Source organism: Ylistrum balloti, unplaced genomic scaffold, assembly GCF_031769215.1.
Source record: "Ylistrum balloti isolate Yb309-2 unplaced genomic scaffold, AGI_CSIRO_Ybal_v1 Utg369840, whole genome shotgun sequence".
In the NCBI taxonomy this organism is placed as follows: domain Eukaryota; kingdom Metazoa; phylum Mollusca; class Bivalvia; order Pectinida; family Pectinidae; genus Ylistrum; species Ylistrum balloti.
This window is the reverse complement of record NW_026781998.1, coordinates 614,918-633,507: the sequence shown is the minus strand read 5'-3', so window position 1 is coordinate 633,507 and position 18,590 is coordinate 614,918. Positions and strand designations below refer to the sequence as shown.

Sequence of the window (18,590 nt, the reverse complement as noted above, 5' to 3'; positions counted from 1 at the left end):
CATCTCTTTTCTTGATTGAAGTCAATTGAAATTTTAACAAATCTGACCCATGTAATCTTGATAACAGGTCAGTCATTTTCAGGAAACTACCAGCCAAAATAGCATCATTAAGCAGAAGAAGTTGCTTGACGTTTTCTTAGCATGTATAAATATACAAATATTTGTCACCTCTCCCTTGGTAGTTTAAGTGTATATGTACGGTAGGATATTTCATATTGATATACAAATATGTTCATAATTTACACATTGTGCATGTGTACACAATATATTTGATATCATGATAACAATGTACATCTGTGTACACAATACTTTTATATCATGATTACAATGTACATCTGTGTACACAATACTTTTATATCATGATTACAATGCACATCTGTGTACACAATACTTTTATATCATGATTACAATGTACATCTGTGTACACAATACTTTTATATCATGATTACAATGTACATCTGTGTACACAATACTTTTATATCATGATTACAATGTACATCTGTGTACACAATACTTTTATATCATGATTACAATGTACATCTGTGTACACAATACTTTTGGTACATCTGTGTGAACCTATCTCTGTTTTGAATACTTTCTTGATCATAATTGCTATGACACTTTTTAAAATTTTTTAACCATTTTTGACAATAAAAATCTGTGGAAGAGAGTAAGTTTTAATGTAACTATTGATTAAATTGAAAGATAATCAATGATAATCATATTATAAAAAGTAATCATTTTTCAACCTATATGTATGTGTGTGGAATGATTTAAGATGACATATCCAGCAAGTTATAAAGTAAGATACCATATTCGTAGTAAAAGAATTATTATTGTCCAATCTCTCTACCCTGTATATACAGCTACTTCAGATAACTGTTGTAGGGACAAGGATTCTGTGTATTGAATAGTATAACAATCCTGTTATATCTAGCTACTTCAGATAACTGTTGTAGGGACAAGGATTCTATGTATTGAATAGTATAACAATCCTGTTATATCTAGCTACTTCAGATAACTGTTGTAGGGACAAGGATTCTATGTATTGAATAGTATAACAATCCTGTTATATCTAGCTACTTCAGATAACTGTTGTAGGGAGAAGGATTTTATGTACTGAATATGTGCAACCAAACAAAAATATCTGTACCAATTACTGGCTATAATAGAGAGATTTCTTCATTTTCTATTTCAAACCAAGTCAGGCACAGCAAGAAACCATAGAGTGATTTCATTATTCATCATTGAATAATCTGTAATACCTGTAGATTTTCATCACTTTGATTTTTCTCTTATTTTCTCTTCTTTCCAATAGGTCTCAAAGATGGCCATCTGTCAGCTATCTTGATATTCCAATCTATCCCAAAGTGGACTATGCACAACTAGGGACCAAAGTGTTAATTTACATCATATATTGTAGAACGATCCATCCCATGCTTTCCAAGAATTAGCCTTAACAATAGCTGTTTACTGACTGACTGACCACTGATGAAGTGAGAAAGAAAAGGTACCAACCTTATTTGAATGCCTTTTATGGCCCAAGACTGAACCATCAGGCATAAAACTCTATGGCCCGATATTGCACATCACAATGTCAAACTTCAGCATTTTTTCCCCACTCAATTTAGAGGTAAATGTGACACCTGACCCTTTCTCCTTAACCACTGATTATAAGAATCTGATCAAATATACATAGCTGGATGTTATGATATATGATGAAAGTGATGTCTGACAAAAATGTCTATCAATGTTTAAAGTTTGTTTGGTTGGTTACAGGTTTTCCGTCTAAGTGTTATCTCAATGACAAACATCAGTGTTCTTGCAACGTTACACAAGCATTTGTAACTTCTAATAACATCTAAGTACAGGTATATATGGGTAAATAGGAAGAAGATATCATATACAAAGCTTGCTTATGATGGATGTCGCACGACATGCATGAATGAATACACAAAACTAATCTCTTCCCTATATCTAGTAATGGCATATCTAAGTCTTTCCATCCCAGGCGAGATAAAATTACTCCCTCATAGTTTTCTGATTCTGATAACTTATATGAATTTGACAACAAGTTTGTATCATACATGACATTTTCAGAGGGACAAGGAATCAAGGTTGTATTGATGTAAATAGCAGAGTATTTTCTGAGAAATAATACTGAGAAGTCTTAATCTAAACATTAATTTCATGTATTCCATCAGTCCCAAATGACATCTGTTTATCAAAGAGCAACTTACACAAGTATTATTAGAGAAAGATTACACTAGTACTTTTTTGAGAAATACGATTAGCATGACTGTAAGACCTAGTAATGGTAGGATCAAACAGTCAATTATCATTCAAAGCATTCACCTACATAATTTCAGTTCCCAACCCCCACCAGGCTTCTTGTGTTTTAGTTTTTCAAAATCAATGCTTGAAGGTTTGAACATCATATTTCATAACAACTTTACATATTTCTTCAATAAAACATAATGAGATTTTGAAAATTTACTTGAAGTCATTTAGAAAAATAGATGTGTCAACTCTTGTTTCTATTCTTGGTGAAGATGAACTGACTGCGTCTGTATGTAAGATGGCCCGCGACAAATTGGACAGGATTGGTTATCTTTATAAAGCCAAGTAAGGATACAGTTATGGTGGAAACAATGACCACAGGGAAGCCCACACAGTACTGCATCTGCCACATATTCTTCAATACAGATGCCACATTGAATTTCTACCAGCATCCCTTCAGGAGCCCCACACAGCATCCCATTTAGCTTCATGTCATCATCACAGATAGGCTTTGGATTTGAGTTTACTACTAGCTCTGAGTTAGCATCTTTAGCATTATCAGACCTTTGCATGGATTTCTCATCACTTGTCTCCATATCATCTTCTTTCTTATTAATCTGCATATCAGACTTTGATTGTGGTATCTCCTCCCTGCCATCTACAGAACAAGTACTGTTACTCTGTTTTTCATTTTGGTTAACTTGACAATCTGTTGAGATGACTTTATTTTCACTGATGTCTGAATCACCGTGGGCTGACATCCTCCGAGAACTTCCATTCCTATAGCTGATAATAGGAAGTGGTCTGTGATTCCAAACAGGAAGATTGCGGATGTATTCCATCGAAAAGGTAGATGAAGCTTCATCATCAGCACCATTTTCATAATGAACAAATCTGCTTCTCTCAGATGCCAACAGACGTGTAGTTGGAAAAAACAAATGTTGCAATGTTTGAAATTCAGAAAAGTTCCACTCATTTGGATTAAGTTGCTCAGTTTCGTGATCTTTGAATCTGTAAGCCAAAAATCCCACAATGGAAGCATACATCACAAATGAAAACCCGCCAAAATATTTATGAGCGGTGTAAAAACAATAAGCTTGTCTTATGTATGAACCAAGTTCTGAAAGTCCAAGAATCCGTATGCATTTCAATCCATATTCTATCATAAATGAGATTGTATGGAGTTGGAAAACTGTCAACAATATTATCCAAGTCAACAAAAGAACAATGTTATTTTTTAAGATACAACAAATAAACTTAAAAAATCTTTTTAACACTGATCCTTGCACAAGAAATGGTTCAAAAAGACTTGTCAAATTACAAAGTGCTAAACTCAAAACAAAAATATCATTCAAACTTGGGTATAGAGTCTTCAAAAAAAAATCCATGGATTTGTATGTTTTGTTTTCTATTGGTTTATTACCATATACAGCCACTTTTTCTACTGTAACAATGATGTATTTAGGTGGAATACCCCAGTCAAACTCTTTCAATATGTCTTTCTTAAGCAGGGATTTATTGTTCATAAGACCAAACTTCACTCTCCCAGGAAATTTGATGCTTACCGCTGAGAAAAACAGCGGTGGACTCATGATATCGGAAATCATAACCATCCGAATCTCAGCAGTTGAATCAGTGTCATTAAATTTTAACCATTCACTCTTTAGTTCTTCATATGAGCGGATCTGAAAGACCTTTTTAGACATTGTCTCTTTTATCCAATTGAATATATTCTGTTGACGATACTGGCCATCATAACTGTACAACTTAACAACTGCTTTCGTTTTGAATTCTTGAGGAAGACCAAGAATGAGGTGAGAATCATGCCACTTTTTCTTGGAGCAAAATCTGAAATTATTGAAAAGAATTATAGTAAAGGGAAATTTAAAAAGAACATTTATGCAATCCCAATACCTGGGTATACAAAAATTCACAACAGGTAGTAATTTACACATAAATTTATAATGAGAAATGAAACAAAATCTTTATAAAGCAATCAGCAGGCCCTGGTTGTTCAAAGGCAGGTAAGAGATAACCAATGGATAGTAAAAAATATAATTATGAACAAGAGATCCCAGAGGGATCTTGGCGCCCACCATTTGAGGATCTGTTTTCAGTTCTTGAAGATTTGTTTATTTTTTTTTGTTTGTTACAGGTGTTGTAAATGTTCATGAACTGGTCTTCATTGAATGCACTCAATGATGGCACAAGATATTTTTATTAAGCACCTATTAGCAAATATCATTTGAAAAAGATCCCAAAGTATTATTAGATAGCAGTCAGTTACAGGTGGATAATGGACAATATGCTTGTGCTGTATTACTGTCGACATCCAAGATGGCTGCCTGTGGGCCACCTTGATTTCAAATCAGTCCAAAAAAGGTACAATGCACAACTAGGGACCAAGGGAAACCAATATCTATGAAATATCAGAAGGATCCAACCAGTACTTCCTCAAATATAGCAGTAACAAGATTTTACTCTCAAAATCCAAGATGGCTACCTGTCAGCCATCTTGATTTCGGATCAGTCCAAAAAGGTATAATGCACAACTTGGAACCAAAGGGAACCTGCATATGAAATTTGAGAAAGATCCATCCAGTTCTTTCCAGAAATAGCAGTAACAAACTCTTACAATCAAACTCCAAGATGGCCACCTGTCTGCCATCTTGAATGCGAATCAGTTCAAGAAAGGTACAATGCACAACTAGGGACCAAGGGGAAACGGCGTATAAAATTTGAGAAAGATCCATCCAGTACTTTTCCAGAAATAGCGGTAACAAACTTTTACTTCCAAAATACAAGATGGCCACCTGTCGCCCATCTTGAATGCAAATCAGTTCAAAAAAGGTACAATGCACAACTAGGGGCCAAGGGGAACCTGCATATGAAATTTGAGAAAGATCCATCCAGTACTTTTCCAGAAATAGCGGTAACAAGAATTGTTTACGGACGGACGACGGACCACGGATTCAGGGTGATTTGAATAACCCACCATCTATTAGATGGTGGGCTAATAAATAAAAAAACTGGGGGCACTATTTATGGCTTCAAAGCTGTAGATTTGTTGAAACAGGTCTGATTAATCTACTTTATATGTTAAATCTGCTTTCAACATTCTTGTATTTTCAATGGCAACAATTTGAATTTTTCACTAATCACTTGCTACCAAATTGGGTGAAAACCAAACAAAAGTGCAACTTTGTACTTGTAGCCAGTGTAGTGGGCAAACCAAAAGAACGTTGGAATACTTTACCATACCATGACACGGATGAACTGTTTTTTACTCATATTTACTTTTCATCATCAACATTTATTGACACTGCCATCCCAATGACGGCTAGCCTAGCTGGTCACAACACATTGATGATACCTTTAGAACTTCCAATTTACATTTGAAAACCGAACATTTCAATTACTTTATAAACAGCATTGTTGTACCACTTTTGTATCTCATATAATCTATAGCAAACATTACAACAAGTTTAATTTCTATTTCTTATCTTAAATTGTTCCATACAAAGTGTTGAAATGGAGAACTTCTACAAGAGTATTAGCTTGATACCTGTATAAAGTTTTGATTACCGGGTAGTTACCTTGAATGGTTTAAGAGAACTAGTCTGAAAAACCTGAACTTTGTGATTTGGCCTTTTTCCATTGTAACAGAGAAAATATTTAAATAGAGAACTTCACCATGGAAAAAAATACTACTAGCTTAATAAGAGTAAAAAGTTTTGAGCAATTATCTTGAATAATTTCAGAGCACTGGTCCAGGAAAAGTGAAATTTGTGTTGAGGGTTATCCGTTTCCATGGTAACAGAAACAATTTTTTAACTAGGGCACCAACCTAATATTTTTTTAAAGTTTTGTGGAGTTGAGTGGAATGGTTTGGAATTGTAGTTCCAATAGGAAAGTTAACACCAATTTTTAAAGGCTTGACTAGGGCACTAACCTAATTATTATGCTGTAAATAAATACAGCAAGATTTGTGAAGTTGAGTTGAAAGGTTTTTGAAGTTACCTGGTATAGCCTGGAAAAGCCTTGGACAGATGGACACATGCATGGACAGACAGAGCCCAAATTAATATCCCCTGCAAATGTGTTTCACCGGGGATAATAAGACAATTTAAAGGAATGGTTTGCAAAGTAGCTTAGCAGTTTAAACACTAACAACCCACGAATTATGACCAGCAAGTGACTGGCCTCTTCTGTGATGGGAATTGACCAGAATGTGTATTTCAGTCTATTTTATTCTTAACAGAAGATAAAACTTACCTTTTATCTAAACGACAGTCAAACATTCCTACATTGACTCCAAATCTCGACATCTTTTTTCGAAATTCTAGCCAGTTTGTATCAGAGATAGCACTGATTTGGCGACCTTTGTTGAGAACTTCCACCAGCCACACACTGTCTTTTGAGTCTTCTACTTGTTCCAAGAAATGGGCTTCCCCTGTGAAGTTGGTCACACTGGTATTTTCCTCTAGGACTGCCTCTGAGTTTGTTTCTTCCATGACAGTACCTGAGAAACATATAAACATCATACAGTTATAAAACTCCCTTAAATTCAAAGCAAGTATGCATCTGCTTCACAGCATTTTTTTCTGCAGGATTGAGCAAAACAAGACAGAAATAAAACAATAAATTATGATTAACTTTTCAAAATGATGATCAACATTTCACAATTTGAGATCTTTTCACACTCTCTTCCCAAATTCGAAGTCATGGGCTTCATTCCCAAAGCAGTGAAAAAAGTCCGGGTTTTTAAACATCCATCATGACGATTCTTATGACACTTGAGAATGCACTCAACACTCAAAATTCTCTGAAATTTGCATCTGAATCTTAATGCATGTACAATCAGACTGCTATCTGATGGTAATATTAAAGAAGTTAGAAACATTTACTGAAAAAAAAATCAAAATATTCCTAGAAGCATTATTTTCCCAAATAAGCTGCAGTAAATTTTACTGCCTCTCCAGAAGGAAACAGGGACCCTTTCCTTCATGGACTATAGGAGTTTCTGATTCTACAGTATTGAGGAGAATTTTGAAATATAAGCAAATTTGATTCAATCCTTTGTGATCTGCTTTCAGGACCATGGAGCAGAATCCATTATTCATATTATGAACTGCGATCTGATCAATATAATTCCTAACAAAATTGGGAAAACTTAATTATTTCTCTATGAAAATGACAAAAATATACCCAAAAGTGTTATTTTCACTATATATAAACCATGGTAAAATTTATCCCCTTCCTAGCAAGAAAATGGGGTCACAGGGCCATACATAAAGTTTCTATCCATGAAGAGTTTTTGATTCTCTATTATCTCAGTTTGGATTAAAGGATTTTTTCAATATAAGCAATTTTCTCCCCTCCAGCCCTACCCTTTTGGCCCCAGTGGCAAGATCCGCATCATTTTTCATTGTATTACATTAAAATTGAACCTACTCCCTAAAGGAAAACCAGGAACCTGGAGGTTATGAAATTTACAATTTTGACAAAACATCTTCTGCCCTTTGATTTCTATCCACAGCATGTGTTTTTGATTTTACATGATCTAGATCTGGAGAAGATTTCTATTATCTCATAATAGGCAAACTTTACCCATTCTTCAGGCCCCTGCAGAGTTGGAATTATACAATTTAAAATAATTTTAATTCGTTAGTGCTTTAACCTTGAAACTTTTTCGCAAACATTGATTGAAATTAATGAAGCAGTTTTCCAGAAATGGGAACAAAGTAACAGACAATGGATAACGAGCGATCAGAAAAAGACCATTATGAGATTTGATATGTCAACAAAATCTAATTCACACTCAAATTTGATAAAATGAGTAAAGCACAAACCAAAGAAATATTCATGTGGAGAGCCTTGAAAAATTACAAATAGTATAAGACTTAAGCCAGGTAATACTGAACATTTTCGTCAGGTTGGAAAGTAAGTATTATGTAAAGATTCTTTATACACAACCAGGAATTTTAATATGTGACGTTTCGGTGACCAGTACGATCCGTACGCTGTCACCTTCCTCAGACAAATGACCAGTAAAGCATGTACACAAGGTGTGATATGTGTTTTAATGCTTTACTGGTCATTTGTCTGAGGAAGGTGACAGCGTACGGATCGTACTGGTCACCGAAACGTCACATATTAAAATTCCTGGTTGTGTATAAAGAATCTTTACATAATACTTAAGCCAGGTGTTCTAGAAAGGTGTCTCTTCCTTAGCTGATGCCAACCACCATGAACATCTTGCTTAATCCATGTAAGTGAAGTCACATTCTCAAATGAGAACAAGGATATTAATGACAATGGCACCACTAGGCTTAATTTACCAGTATGCTGACAAAAGCTTCTCTTACACTTAGTCAGAATATTGGATTTTCTCTACAATATACAGAGGAAAGTGTGTAACATAACAAGATGAAGCATGTTTTAATCTTAAATAGGAATATGGTTGCCTCTATGTTAGTATAGAGGACCAATAAGCCTGTAGTAATAGGTTTGATCCTTAGTGGAAGCACATTACTCATATGCTGACCATTAAAGCCATGAAAGCAAGAAGAAACAGAGGAGCTTGATTGGAATAGATAATCTGGGTTGATGTGGTGTTTGGGGCAACATTAGAATGGGGAAGTAGCTTTGAAGGTTTTAAACCTGGTCCGGATTGACCTTTTAGTTTGTGGCAACAGGCCAGGACAATGTTTGAAAAGTACAAGAAATGGTACAATGTATGTGTCTTTGCTGACTGAAGCAAAGACTTTCATTTCAGAACATTGTTGATTGGTTATGCAGCTGCCTAACATTAAGAGAACACTGAATTGGCGGGTGGTGACTTCCAAGACAAGCAATTACAATCAGTAATCTAGGTAGGTAATCAGCACAAATATAAATCTATTGCAATATATTCCGAATCTACTGCAAATAAAACAATACTTATGTACTGTGTGATTTGTATGGATGGTTTTTCCTTTGTTTTCTTATCATAAATTGCACATCATACAAGAGGCATGCCCATTTTATGTCCAGAGAAAAGTAAAAATTGAGATGTTTTGTCGATGGTAAGTATATTTTCACTAATTCAAACTGGCATACACATACTTACATCAAAAATGTATTATATGTTCCAGCTTACAATAAATAAAAAATCAGAAAAAAACATGGTTTTAAAATTATGATAATCCTCAGCTCTACAAACTAAGCTATACAAGATAACACAGAATGTAACATTATCCCGTGCCCCAATGTTTAAAAGACACACAAATCATATACATATATTTCTGATTTGACTCATCTATTTCCATGAAAATAGAAAAAGCATTTAAAAGGAGAACTTCCCCATAGCAACATAGCAAAAAGCACTATTATAGTACTAGCTTAATGACTGTAAAAAGTTTTGAGTAATTATCTTGAATGGTTTTAAATGAACCACATTTCTTGGCAAAATTCGTTTTTACAACACAAGCAATTCAAATCAAATTAATTTTTCATCTGTCAGTCTACAGTTTGCTAGTTCATTGAAATCAGAAATGGGTTATCAAAAGTGATTATTCAAAAATCACTTTTCCAATAAAAGACTTGCATGTTTGGACTTTCGTAGTCAAAAAACTGCAAGAATGCATGGCTTATTATTCCTGATTGATTTGAATTCACTTGACAGACAACAAAACATTGGCATCCAAGGATAGATTGATTATTTCATCATATCTGGGAGGATGTAAAAATGTGGATTAAGAAAAAATACAAATTTGCCAACGAAAAATTTACTTAGAATATGTTATGGTGAATGATTTTCATAATTATTTCTTATTCTTTCTAAAAACATGACATGTTACATGTATGGCAACCAAAATTATCAGGGTGCATGGTCATGTAGTTCAATAGGGCCGATATGCTTAAAGATGGACATTCAAATATGACACGAGTATGAAGATCTTCAACATTCAATCCTTAAACTGTGATCAGTTTTACCTACACTACATTAAGTTTACAGCTTATAATCCTCCCATTTTCATGATAGGACCATTGTTTTTTCACATTGTCGTAATAGTGAAACTGACCTGTGGACTCTACAAGGTCGGATAGCTCCCTTTTTTCCACTGCACCCTCATAACTAATTCCCCTATGCTCGAGCAGAGCCTTCAACTGAAGTACTGACATCGCCATTGGATCCAAAAGTCGACGGGATATGTTACCAGACTCTATCCAGGTCACAGTCTCGAGGATACGAGCCAGAAAGAACAAAACCATCACATAAATGATTACAAGCACGAGCTTTAGCCACATTGCTGTTGTTTTGGTTGAAGGCTAAATGAAATGTCTTGAGCACTGTTTGAACAATGAAAAAATGTGCTACTACGGTAAGCCGTGTTCTTTACAATGCATGCGTCGTGTTGTGAACTCCATTAGAAAAAACTATCTGGTCTTGCCGGTTGCATCTGACGTGTCAACATGAATGGGCGCGCCAACTGTCAAACATAAAATGTCCGAAAGTGCACATTTGAAATCAAACTGCGCGATACAACCGATAGTTTCCGCCAGAAATAACACATTTAACACACATTTTACTGATGTAGACCCATGTCCTTTCCTAATAATGACATTCTGATGTAATTTCCCTCCGGACCGTCAACTTTGGTTCTAAATATGGCGACTGTCAAAACAGATCACGTGATTCCATTCCTGCACGATTTTAAACTCGATCGACGGAAAAATATTCCGGAATTTCAAATTGGATAAATGAAAGTATAGTAAACCAAGTTGTCATTTATTTGTGGGTCAATGTTGATCCAGTACTTATCCAAATATTATTAATTAAATGATACAATATATATGAATTACTTAATTAGAATATACTGAAGTAGATATCTGCGGATTTACTAAATTAGATAGATATATTTTCATTATCTCTAAATTATGAATCTTATAAATTAAAAAATAAATGCTTTTCTAATTAAACAAATTTATTCAGTTCGGTACTTTTTAGTATGGATCAAAATACAGATAAGCATTATTACGCCTATTAAAAGGGCGGTAAATGATTGGAACTCTCTATCAGAAGATATAGTACAGGCGCCAACTTTTAACTCATTTGAAAACAGGCTTGATAAATATTGGAAAAGTGTGTATAGAACATATAATATCTTTATTCCAACCAGAAGTGACAATGAATTGGGTCAAGGTTTCGGATCTGAACATAGAGGCATAAGGCCTACGTTCAGTAACTACTAAGCTATACTAAGCTAAGCTATAACGTAACTTAGTAATGATCACGTGTATTCTGTCAAAGACGTATATGTCTCTGATTATGTAAATTAGATATTTTAAAGAAAAAACTGAATTGCATTATTCAATTAATTTAATATATCGTTTCGTAAATTACGTTTTGGTCAAATTATTGACGTATATCATTCAGTTGTATACGTCTCTGGTCAACTACTGGATCAACTTTGCTCTGTCAATAAACAGAATCTTGGCAACAAACTGGTATACTGAAACAATCTAGGTGTTGTCGAAGAGTCCACCGGTCTAATGAAATCTGCTGTTTTGTTTGTCCGACAGACGACAGAGCCTGTGATTGGAGACCAAGAAATTGAAATACGGCATACCATGAGAATCACAGTCTGACGCCCATCAACATTAGTGGCGGCAGTGTTACTGTTTGGGGTTGCTTTTAAAGGGATGTCCATCCATAAGTACCGTGATCAGATCCTTTAGTTCTTACACATCGGGATGTCCATCCATAAGTACCGTGATCAGATCCTTTAGTGATCTCCTTTAGTTCCATCCATAACACATCGGGATGTCCACATAAGTACCGTGATCAGATCCTTTACTTACACATCGGGATGTCCATCCATAAGTACCGTGATCAGATCCTTTAGTTCTTACACATCGGGATGTCCATCCATAAGTACCGTGATCAGATCCTTTAGTTCTTACACATCGGGATGTCCATCCATAAGTACCGTGATCAGATCCTTTAGTTCTTACACATCGGGATGTCCATCCATAAGTACCGTGATCAGATCCTTTAGTTCTTACACATCGGGATGTCCATCCATAAGTACCGTGATCAGATCCTTTAGTTCTTACACATCGGGATGTCCATCCATAAGTACCGTGATCAGATCCTTTAGTTCTTACACATCGGGATGTCCATGCATAAGTACCGTGATCAGATCCTTTAGTTCTTACACATCGGGATGTCCATCCATAAGTACCGTGATCAGATCCTTTAGTTCTTACACATCGGGATGTCCATCCATAAGTACCGTGATCAGATCCTTTAGTTCTTACACATCGGGATGTCCATCCATAAGTACCGTGATCAGATCCTTTAGTTCTTACACATCGGGATGTCCATCCATAAGTACCGTGATCAGATCCTTTAGTTCTTACACATCGGGATGTCCATCCGTGATCAGATCCTTTAGTTCTTACACATCGGGATGTCCATCCATAAGTACCGTGATCAGATCCTTTAGTTCTTACACATCGGGATGTCCATCCATAAGTACCGTGATCAGATCCTTTAACTTTAGTTCTTACACATCGGGATGTCCATCCATAAGTACCGTGATCAGATCCTTTAGTTCTTACACATCGGGATGTCCATCCATAAGTACCGTGATCAGATCCTTTAGTTCTTACACATCGGGATGTCCATCCATAAGTACCGTGATCAGATCCTTTAGTTCTTACACATCGGGATGTCCATCCATAAGTACCGTGATCAGATCCTTTAGTTCTTACACATCGGGATGTCCATCCATAAGTACCGTGATCAGATCCTTTAGTTCTTACACATCGGGATGTCCATCCATAAGTACCGTGATCAGATCCTTTAGTTCTTACACATCGGGATGTCCATCCATAAGTACCGTGATCAGATCCTTTAGTTCTTACACATCGGGATGTCCATCCATAAGTACCGTGATCAGATCCTTTAGTTCTTACACATCGGGATGTCCATCCATAAGTACCGTGATCAGATCCTTTAGTTCTTACACATCCTTTAGTTCAGATTACACACATCGGGATGTCCATCCATAAGTACCGTGATCAGATCCTTTAGTTCTTACACATCGGGATGTCCATCCATAAGTACCGTGATCAGATCCTTTAACTTTAGTTCTTACACATCGGGATGTCCATCCATAAGTACCGTGATCAGATCCTTTAGTTCTTACACATCGGGATGTCCATCCATAAGTACCGTGATCAGATCCTTTAGTTCTTACACGTCCATCCATTGGCAGATCGACCAATGCTAATGGTTGACAGATTCTTCCATGACCCGCAATGTCACCACAAATGAACCTAATTGAACACGTCTGGGACAAAAAGTCAATCACTGTGGGACTCAAAATGCCAAATAATTGGAGAATTACATTGATTCGGGAGTGGCAGAGGTTTCCACGGAACAAGCTTCGCCTTCTGGTAAACGAACTCAATGATTAGTTGAGTCGAGTAACATGTTTGGGTGATTTGATGACGTATCTCTTCATGAGAGAAGTTAAAGTCAAACTCTTTTTAAAGTTATATAGTACTTCCGGTTCTGTAAATGTCTTTTCCTATCAACTGCGTAATGTTTGATATCTAAAAACATTCATTTTTTACCTGTTTTGTTGTCATTCAATAATGTTTTTAAACACAGCGAACAAATTTAACTAACTTATGGCAAAGTGATTATATGAAACAGGAATAAAGTGGTCAGCGTGGTACATCAATATTTATAGTTAATCATCCTATCCATATACCACATTAACATGTGGATGTGACAACAGTCTTCGATACAAACGGTATCTCTTTCTCTCAATTTGTTTTAAATGATTCACGGAAATCATCTTTAAATGAAAGGTGCCACTCATTTGTGTACATTTTGATATCGCCACGGTATTCGTGTTATTGTCAACCCTATCTTCGATTTGATTACGGATGTCACCAACCTATACCTCGATAGATTTTGTCATGTGTTTACATTCTGAGGAATTCCACTCTTAGATAAACTTGATTTATTTTACAATTGCTAAAGAAGCTATCACCTGATATCAATTACTCTTGTTGCTTCTAATGTAATAACGTCACGGTAAAACCGTACATTGACTGGATCACGATAGATGGCGTAAGAAACCCACCAAAACCAGTTAAATCCTGTGTCATAACTACAAAAGCGTATATAACACAAAAACTTATCTTAACTATGAGAAATTACCATGAAATATGACGATTGCTGTGCCAACACATGTAAAAATATCCAGGCTTCAGAAATTTCCTGATATTTGTACTGTCATGCTTTTGTTGTATTGAATTTTAATACTTGTCGATTCAATTACTTGAAGCACTTTTGTCACTAGGCAAAGATGAAAGGGTTACAATGTCTCGGATCATATCAATATATCGTCGTCTGTAAGGCACCTCCTTCTGTGGAGAAGCTCTCTGTCAGGATATTTTACATGATTAAGAGTTTCCGATGTTTCAATCACTTCCCCAGATGAAATGAAAGGCCATGTTCGACATCAGACAGTTAATAATCACTTGTTTATTGAATGTCTGCCTAAAAACCGCGCTCGCTCGACCTGAACTTGGTAAAACATTGTAGATAACGTAATTTGTCGTTATCAAGGACTTATCTCCCTTGGACCGTTTTTCTTCCCTTAACTTCACCCTGTCGACATTAACTGATATCTTTCAATCTACTTTCGATTCATACCTTATTTTACCACATCAACAAAGTGACGTTTGAAATGGAATCTCAGAGAAAAAATATGGTGAGTGAATAAATTAGACCATTGATAACGATTTGGCATCTGCCACAGTCAGTCAAGAAGAAAGTTCACTTTTCGTCATTCCCATGTTTGAAAAAAAATATATATCGAAGACATTTATTTAACAGGCCATAGGTCACACTTCAGGATTTGTGAGGACCATCTGGCAAAATTTAAGACTTCATGTGTGACCTTGTGGACAAGACGAAAAGACCAATTTGATCAAACGAATCTCAAGGACGTACAACAGTATATTGTAATGGTTTTGAAGTTGAATATCGCTCCTTTGTAATTTTCAAAGGGAGCGGCGTATCAGCCTGCGCCTAGTCAGATTTTTCCTCCTGGATCAATCAAATACCTTCTCTTGTGCCTTCAATTTTAAAGTGACATGTTCCAGGGATGCCCCTGGAGTATCGAGCATGCTCCCTTCTAGATTTTGACTTTTCTTTCGATCACTTTGGATTTTACTTAGTCACCTCACAGGCTTCACTAGTTAGGCCCTTAGTATCACTGACGAGTCCTAGGAGGACGAAACAGCTATATGATGTAGTATCACTGACGAGTCCTAGGAGGACGAAACAGCTATATGATGTAGTATCACTGACGAGTCCTAGGAGGACGAAACAGCTATATGATGTAGTATCACTGACGAGTCCTAGAAGAACGAAACAGCTGTATGATGTACTATCACTGACGAGTCTTTGAATGACGAAACAGCTGTATGATCTAATATCACTGACGAGTCTTTGAATGACGAAACAGCTGTATGATGTAACATCACTGACGAGTCCTAGAAGGACGAAACAGCTGTATGATCTAGTATCACTGACGAGTCTTTGAATGACATAACAGCTGTATGATATAGCATCACTGACGAGTCTTTGAAGGACGATACAGCTGTATGATGTAGCATCACTGACGAGTCCTAGAAGAACGAAACAGCTGTATGATGTAGTATCACTGACGAGTCTTTGAATGACGAAGCAGCTGTATGATGTAGTATCACTGATGAGTCTTTGAAAGACGAAACAGCTGTATGATGTAGTTTGATCCATTGATTTCATTGTATCTTATCTAAATTTATATGAAAAGGTACTTATCACTCGTGTGTCTTTTGGACAATATAGTTACCTGTTTAGCGATATGTTTATCTTTATCTCAGTTAGGTCATTAAACACATGTCGATATTTCCATGGCATTCCGGCACCACGTTAATGACTGTCTTCTATTATGATACTTCATACTATTGAGGAACTTCTTTTATTGTTTTCTGGATCTGTAACCAAGGTATCCTTTAAATAGATAATAAATGCAATAACCAATCAAAGGGTTGAAAGCAATATGAAACCCATAACATAACAAAAAACAACCTTTTACAAATAAGCACAATTGTTGATCTCGGGGTTTTTGAAATATTTCATATGCCTACTAATTAACGATGTGTAAACACTTTTGTTGATATATTAGACTGAGTGAAGTGAACTTGTCTCCATCATTTACCTTTATGAACTAATCGATTTATGAATTTTTGCGCATGCCTAATGACGCGTGTAGCGTGTTACCCGGAGACAGGCGCCACTCCAGCCTTATATCATGGAGCGTAGATACAATGTCACGTTTTCACTTTCGGGACTGTAAGTAACTTGCAGAACTATGCCAGCAGTAGGATATGGTACCGAGTTGTTAGGGATACTCATTTACGGTAAGTGGATTTTAAACGCATTTTTATCAGATATTTTTTAATGAATTTTATAATAATTTGGTAAAATAGATTTTTCCGTGTGCAGTATAAAATGACATCACTTGGCTTCCGTTTAAGTGAATGTGCAGCATGACATCATCACTTAGCGCTCAGTTTAAGTGGATGTGCAGTATAAATGTTGTTCAGTTTTTTTTAAAGAAAATGACCGATAACGTCAATATTTCCTTTTTTTTATATATATATTTTCTCTTATTTTCTTATATGTGAAGCCTTCGATTTGTAAACTGAACACCGATACTACAGTTCCACTTTTCTATTTTGACAAAAGCTTGATACCGAATGGATAGATTTTTCACGGAAGTCTTGGAACAGTTTTACTCAAGGTTTATTGCCTTTTATAATTTTATTCTTTGAAAACAGTAATTAAAAAAAAATAGACCACAACAACTGTTACGGCAGACAAAGGGCTCCAGATTCGACAAACACTGCTGTAATGGGGAATAAGTTGAATTTTTTTATGTTTCCCAGTATAAAAGAAGTTTTTCGTTAAAATCCTACCGCGTACTACAAATGGAAGTTACTGTTACCTTCTCAAAGCATACGTATTGATATGGTCAATTCTTTGATCGGTAGAGATGAGGAAATTGAAATTCCTATTTCACATAAATATCAACCCAATGTTTCAACGTGAAAGTAATCCTGTTGAAGATATTGTTCCTTACGACATTGTCATTGACTGTAAAGTCTTCTTACACACGTACTAAACATTTCTTATTCGGAACAGTGAATGACCTTATTGTTTATACAAATAGTTATACTGATTTGGATTGTCAATGTCAGGATGTTAAGAGTAACAAGCGGATGACAGAATCCGTCAATGTCATGATGTTAAGAGTATCAAGCGGATGACAGAATCCGTCAATGTCATGATGTTAAGAGTATCAAGCGGATGACAGAATCCGTCAATGTCATGATGTTAAGAGTATCAAGCGGATGACAGAATCCGTCAATGTCATGATGTTAAGAGTATCAAGCGGATGACAGAATCCCCTAATGTCATGATGTTAAGAGTAACAAGCGGATGACAGGATCCGTCAATGTCAGGTTGATAAAAGTAACAAGCGGATGACAGGATCCGTCAATGTCAGGTTGATAAAAGTAACAAGCGGATGACAGGATCCGTCAATGAAACAGTGCCAAAGTTAGTAGTGCATTTCAATCCCTTTCTTGGATGGACGAAAATTTGTACCACAAGTGTCGTTGATGGAGAAGATAACCATTTTGAACACCTCTGAGATGTTCAATTCGGAAAATTTTCCACTAGCCGAAGGGCTAATGAACCATCTTTTTTCTACAAGAAGCGGACTTTATCAATAGTTCGTAACCTGATAACTACCATCTGTGTAAACTAAATATAGATCATCTTCTCAAAATATCATTTATGTCACCTACGTTATACGTACGGAATGAACTTGGTGATGATGTAAAATCTCATGACCTCATCGTCTGCATTTAAAACAAAGATATCGTCAGTACCTCCCGTTTTGCATAGATACTTGAAAACTGTTAAATGTTACCTTTCAGACCTTATAAGGCCAATAAGACATAATTGTACTGGCCCCACTTGTATAAAATATCTCAATTTCAGATTTCCTCAAGCCCAGATTTTCCTCAGCTAATATCTCCTTGAAAATATTTGTATGAAAATTCCTCAAGGAATTTCAGGACATCCTAGCCGGGGACTTCCTCCTGTTTCTTGAGAAAATTTTATACAAGCCGTTTTTGAGGAGATGTCAGCAGAGGAAAATCTCGACTTGAGGAAATATCAAGTT

The 18,590-nt window shown here is 35.9% G+C and overlaps 1 protein-coding gene across 1 annotated transcript; it reads right to left on the bottom strand.

Moving 5' to 3' along the window:
* Nucleotides 1-433: 433 nt before the first annotated feature.
* Nucleotides 434-10,918, bottom strand: LOC132545333 (E3 ubiquitin-protein ligase RNF103-like). Its single transcript, XM_060209010.1, has 3 exons — nt 10,347-10,918; nt 6,556-6,802; nt 434-4,128 (listed from the first exon to the last, which is right to left on the bottom strand). The coding sequence occupies exons 1-3, from the start codon at nt 10,570-10,572 to the stop codon at nt 2,538-2,540; spliced, it is 2,064 nt and encodes a 687-aa protein (XP_060064993.1). The 5' UTR covers nt 10,573-10,918; the 3' UTR covers nt 434-2,537.
* Between the last annotated feature and the right edge of the window lie 7,672 nt (nt 10,919-18,590).

What these genes read in the sequence shown, in the direction of transcription:
- LOC132545333 (XM_060209010.1), bottom strand. Translation starts at nt 10,572, where the DNA reads ATGTGGCTAAAGCTCGTGCTTGTAATCATTTATGTGATGGTTTTGTTC. An exon ending in CGACCTTGTAGAGTCCACAG is followed by an intron (nt 6,803 to 10,346) that starts GTCAGTTTCACT and finishes TATGTTTCTCAG; the next exon opens with GTACTGTCATGGAAGAAACA. An exon ending in GACTGTCGTTTAGATAAAAG is followed by an intron (nt 4,129 to 6,555) that starts GTAAGTTTTATC and finishes CAATAATTTCAG; the next exon opens with ATTTTGCTCCAAGAAAAAGT.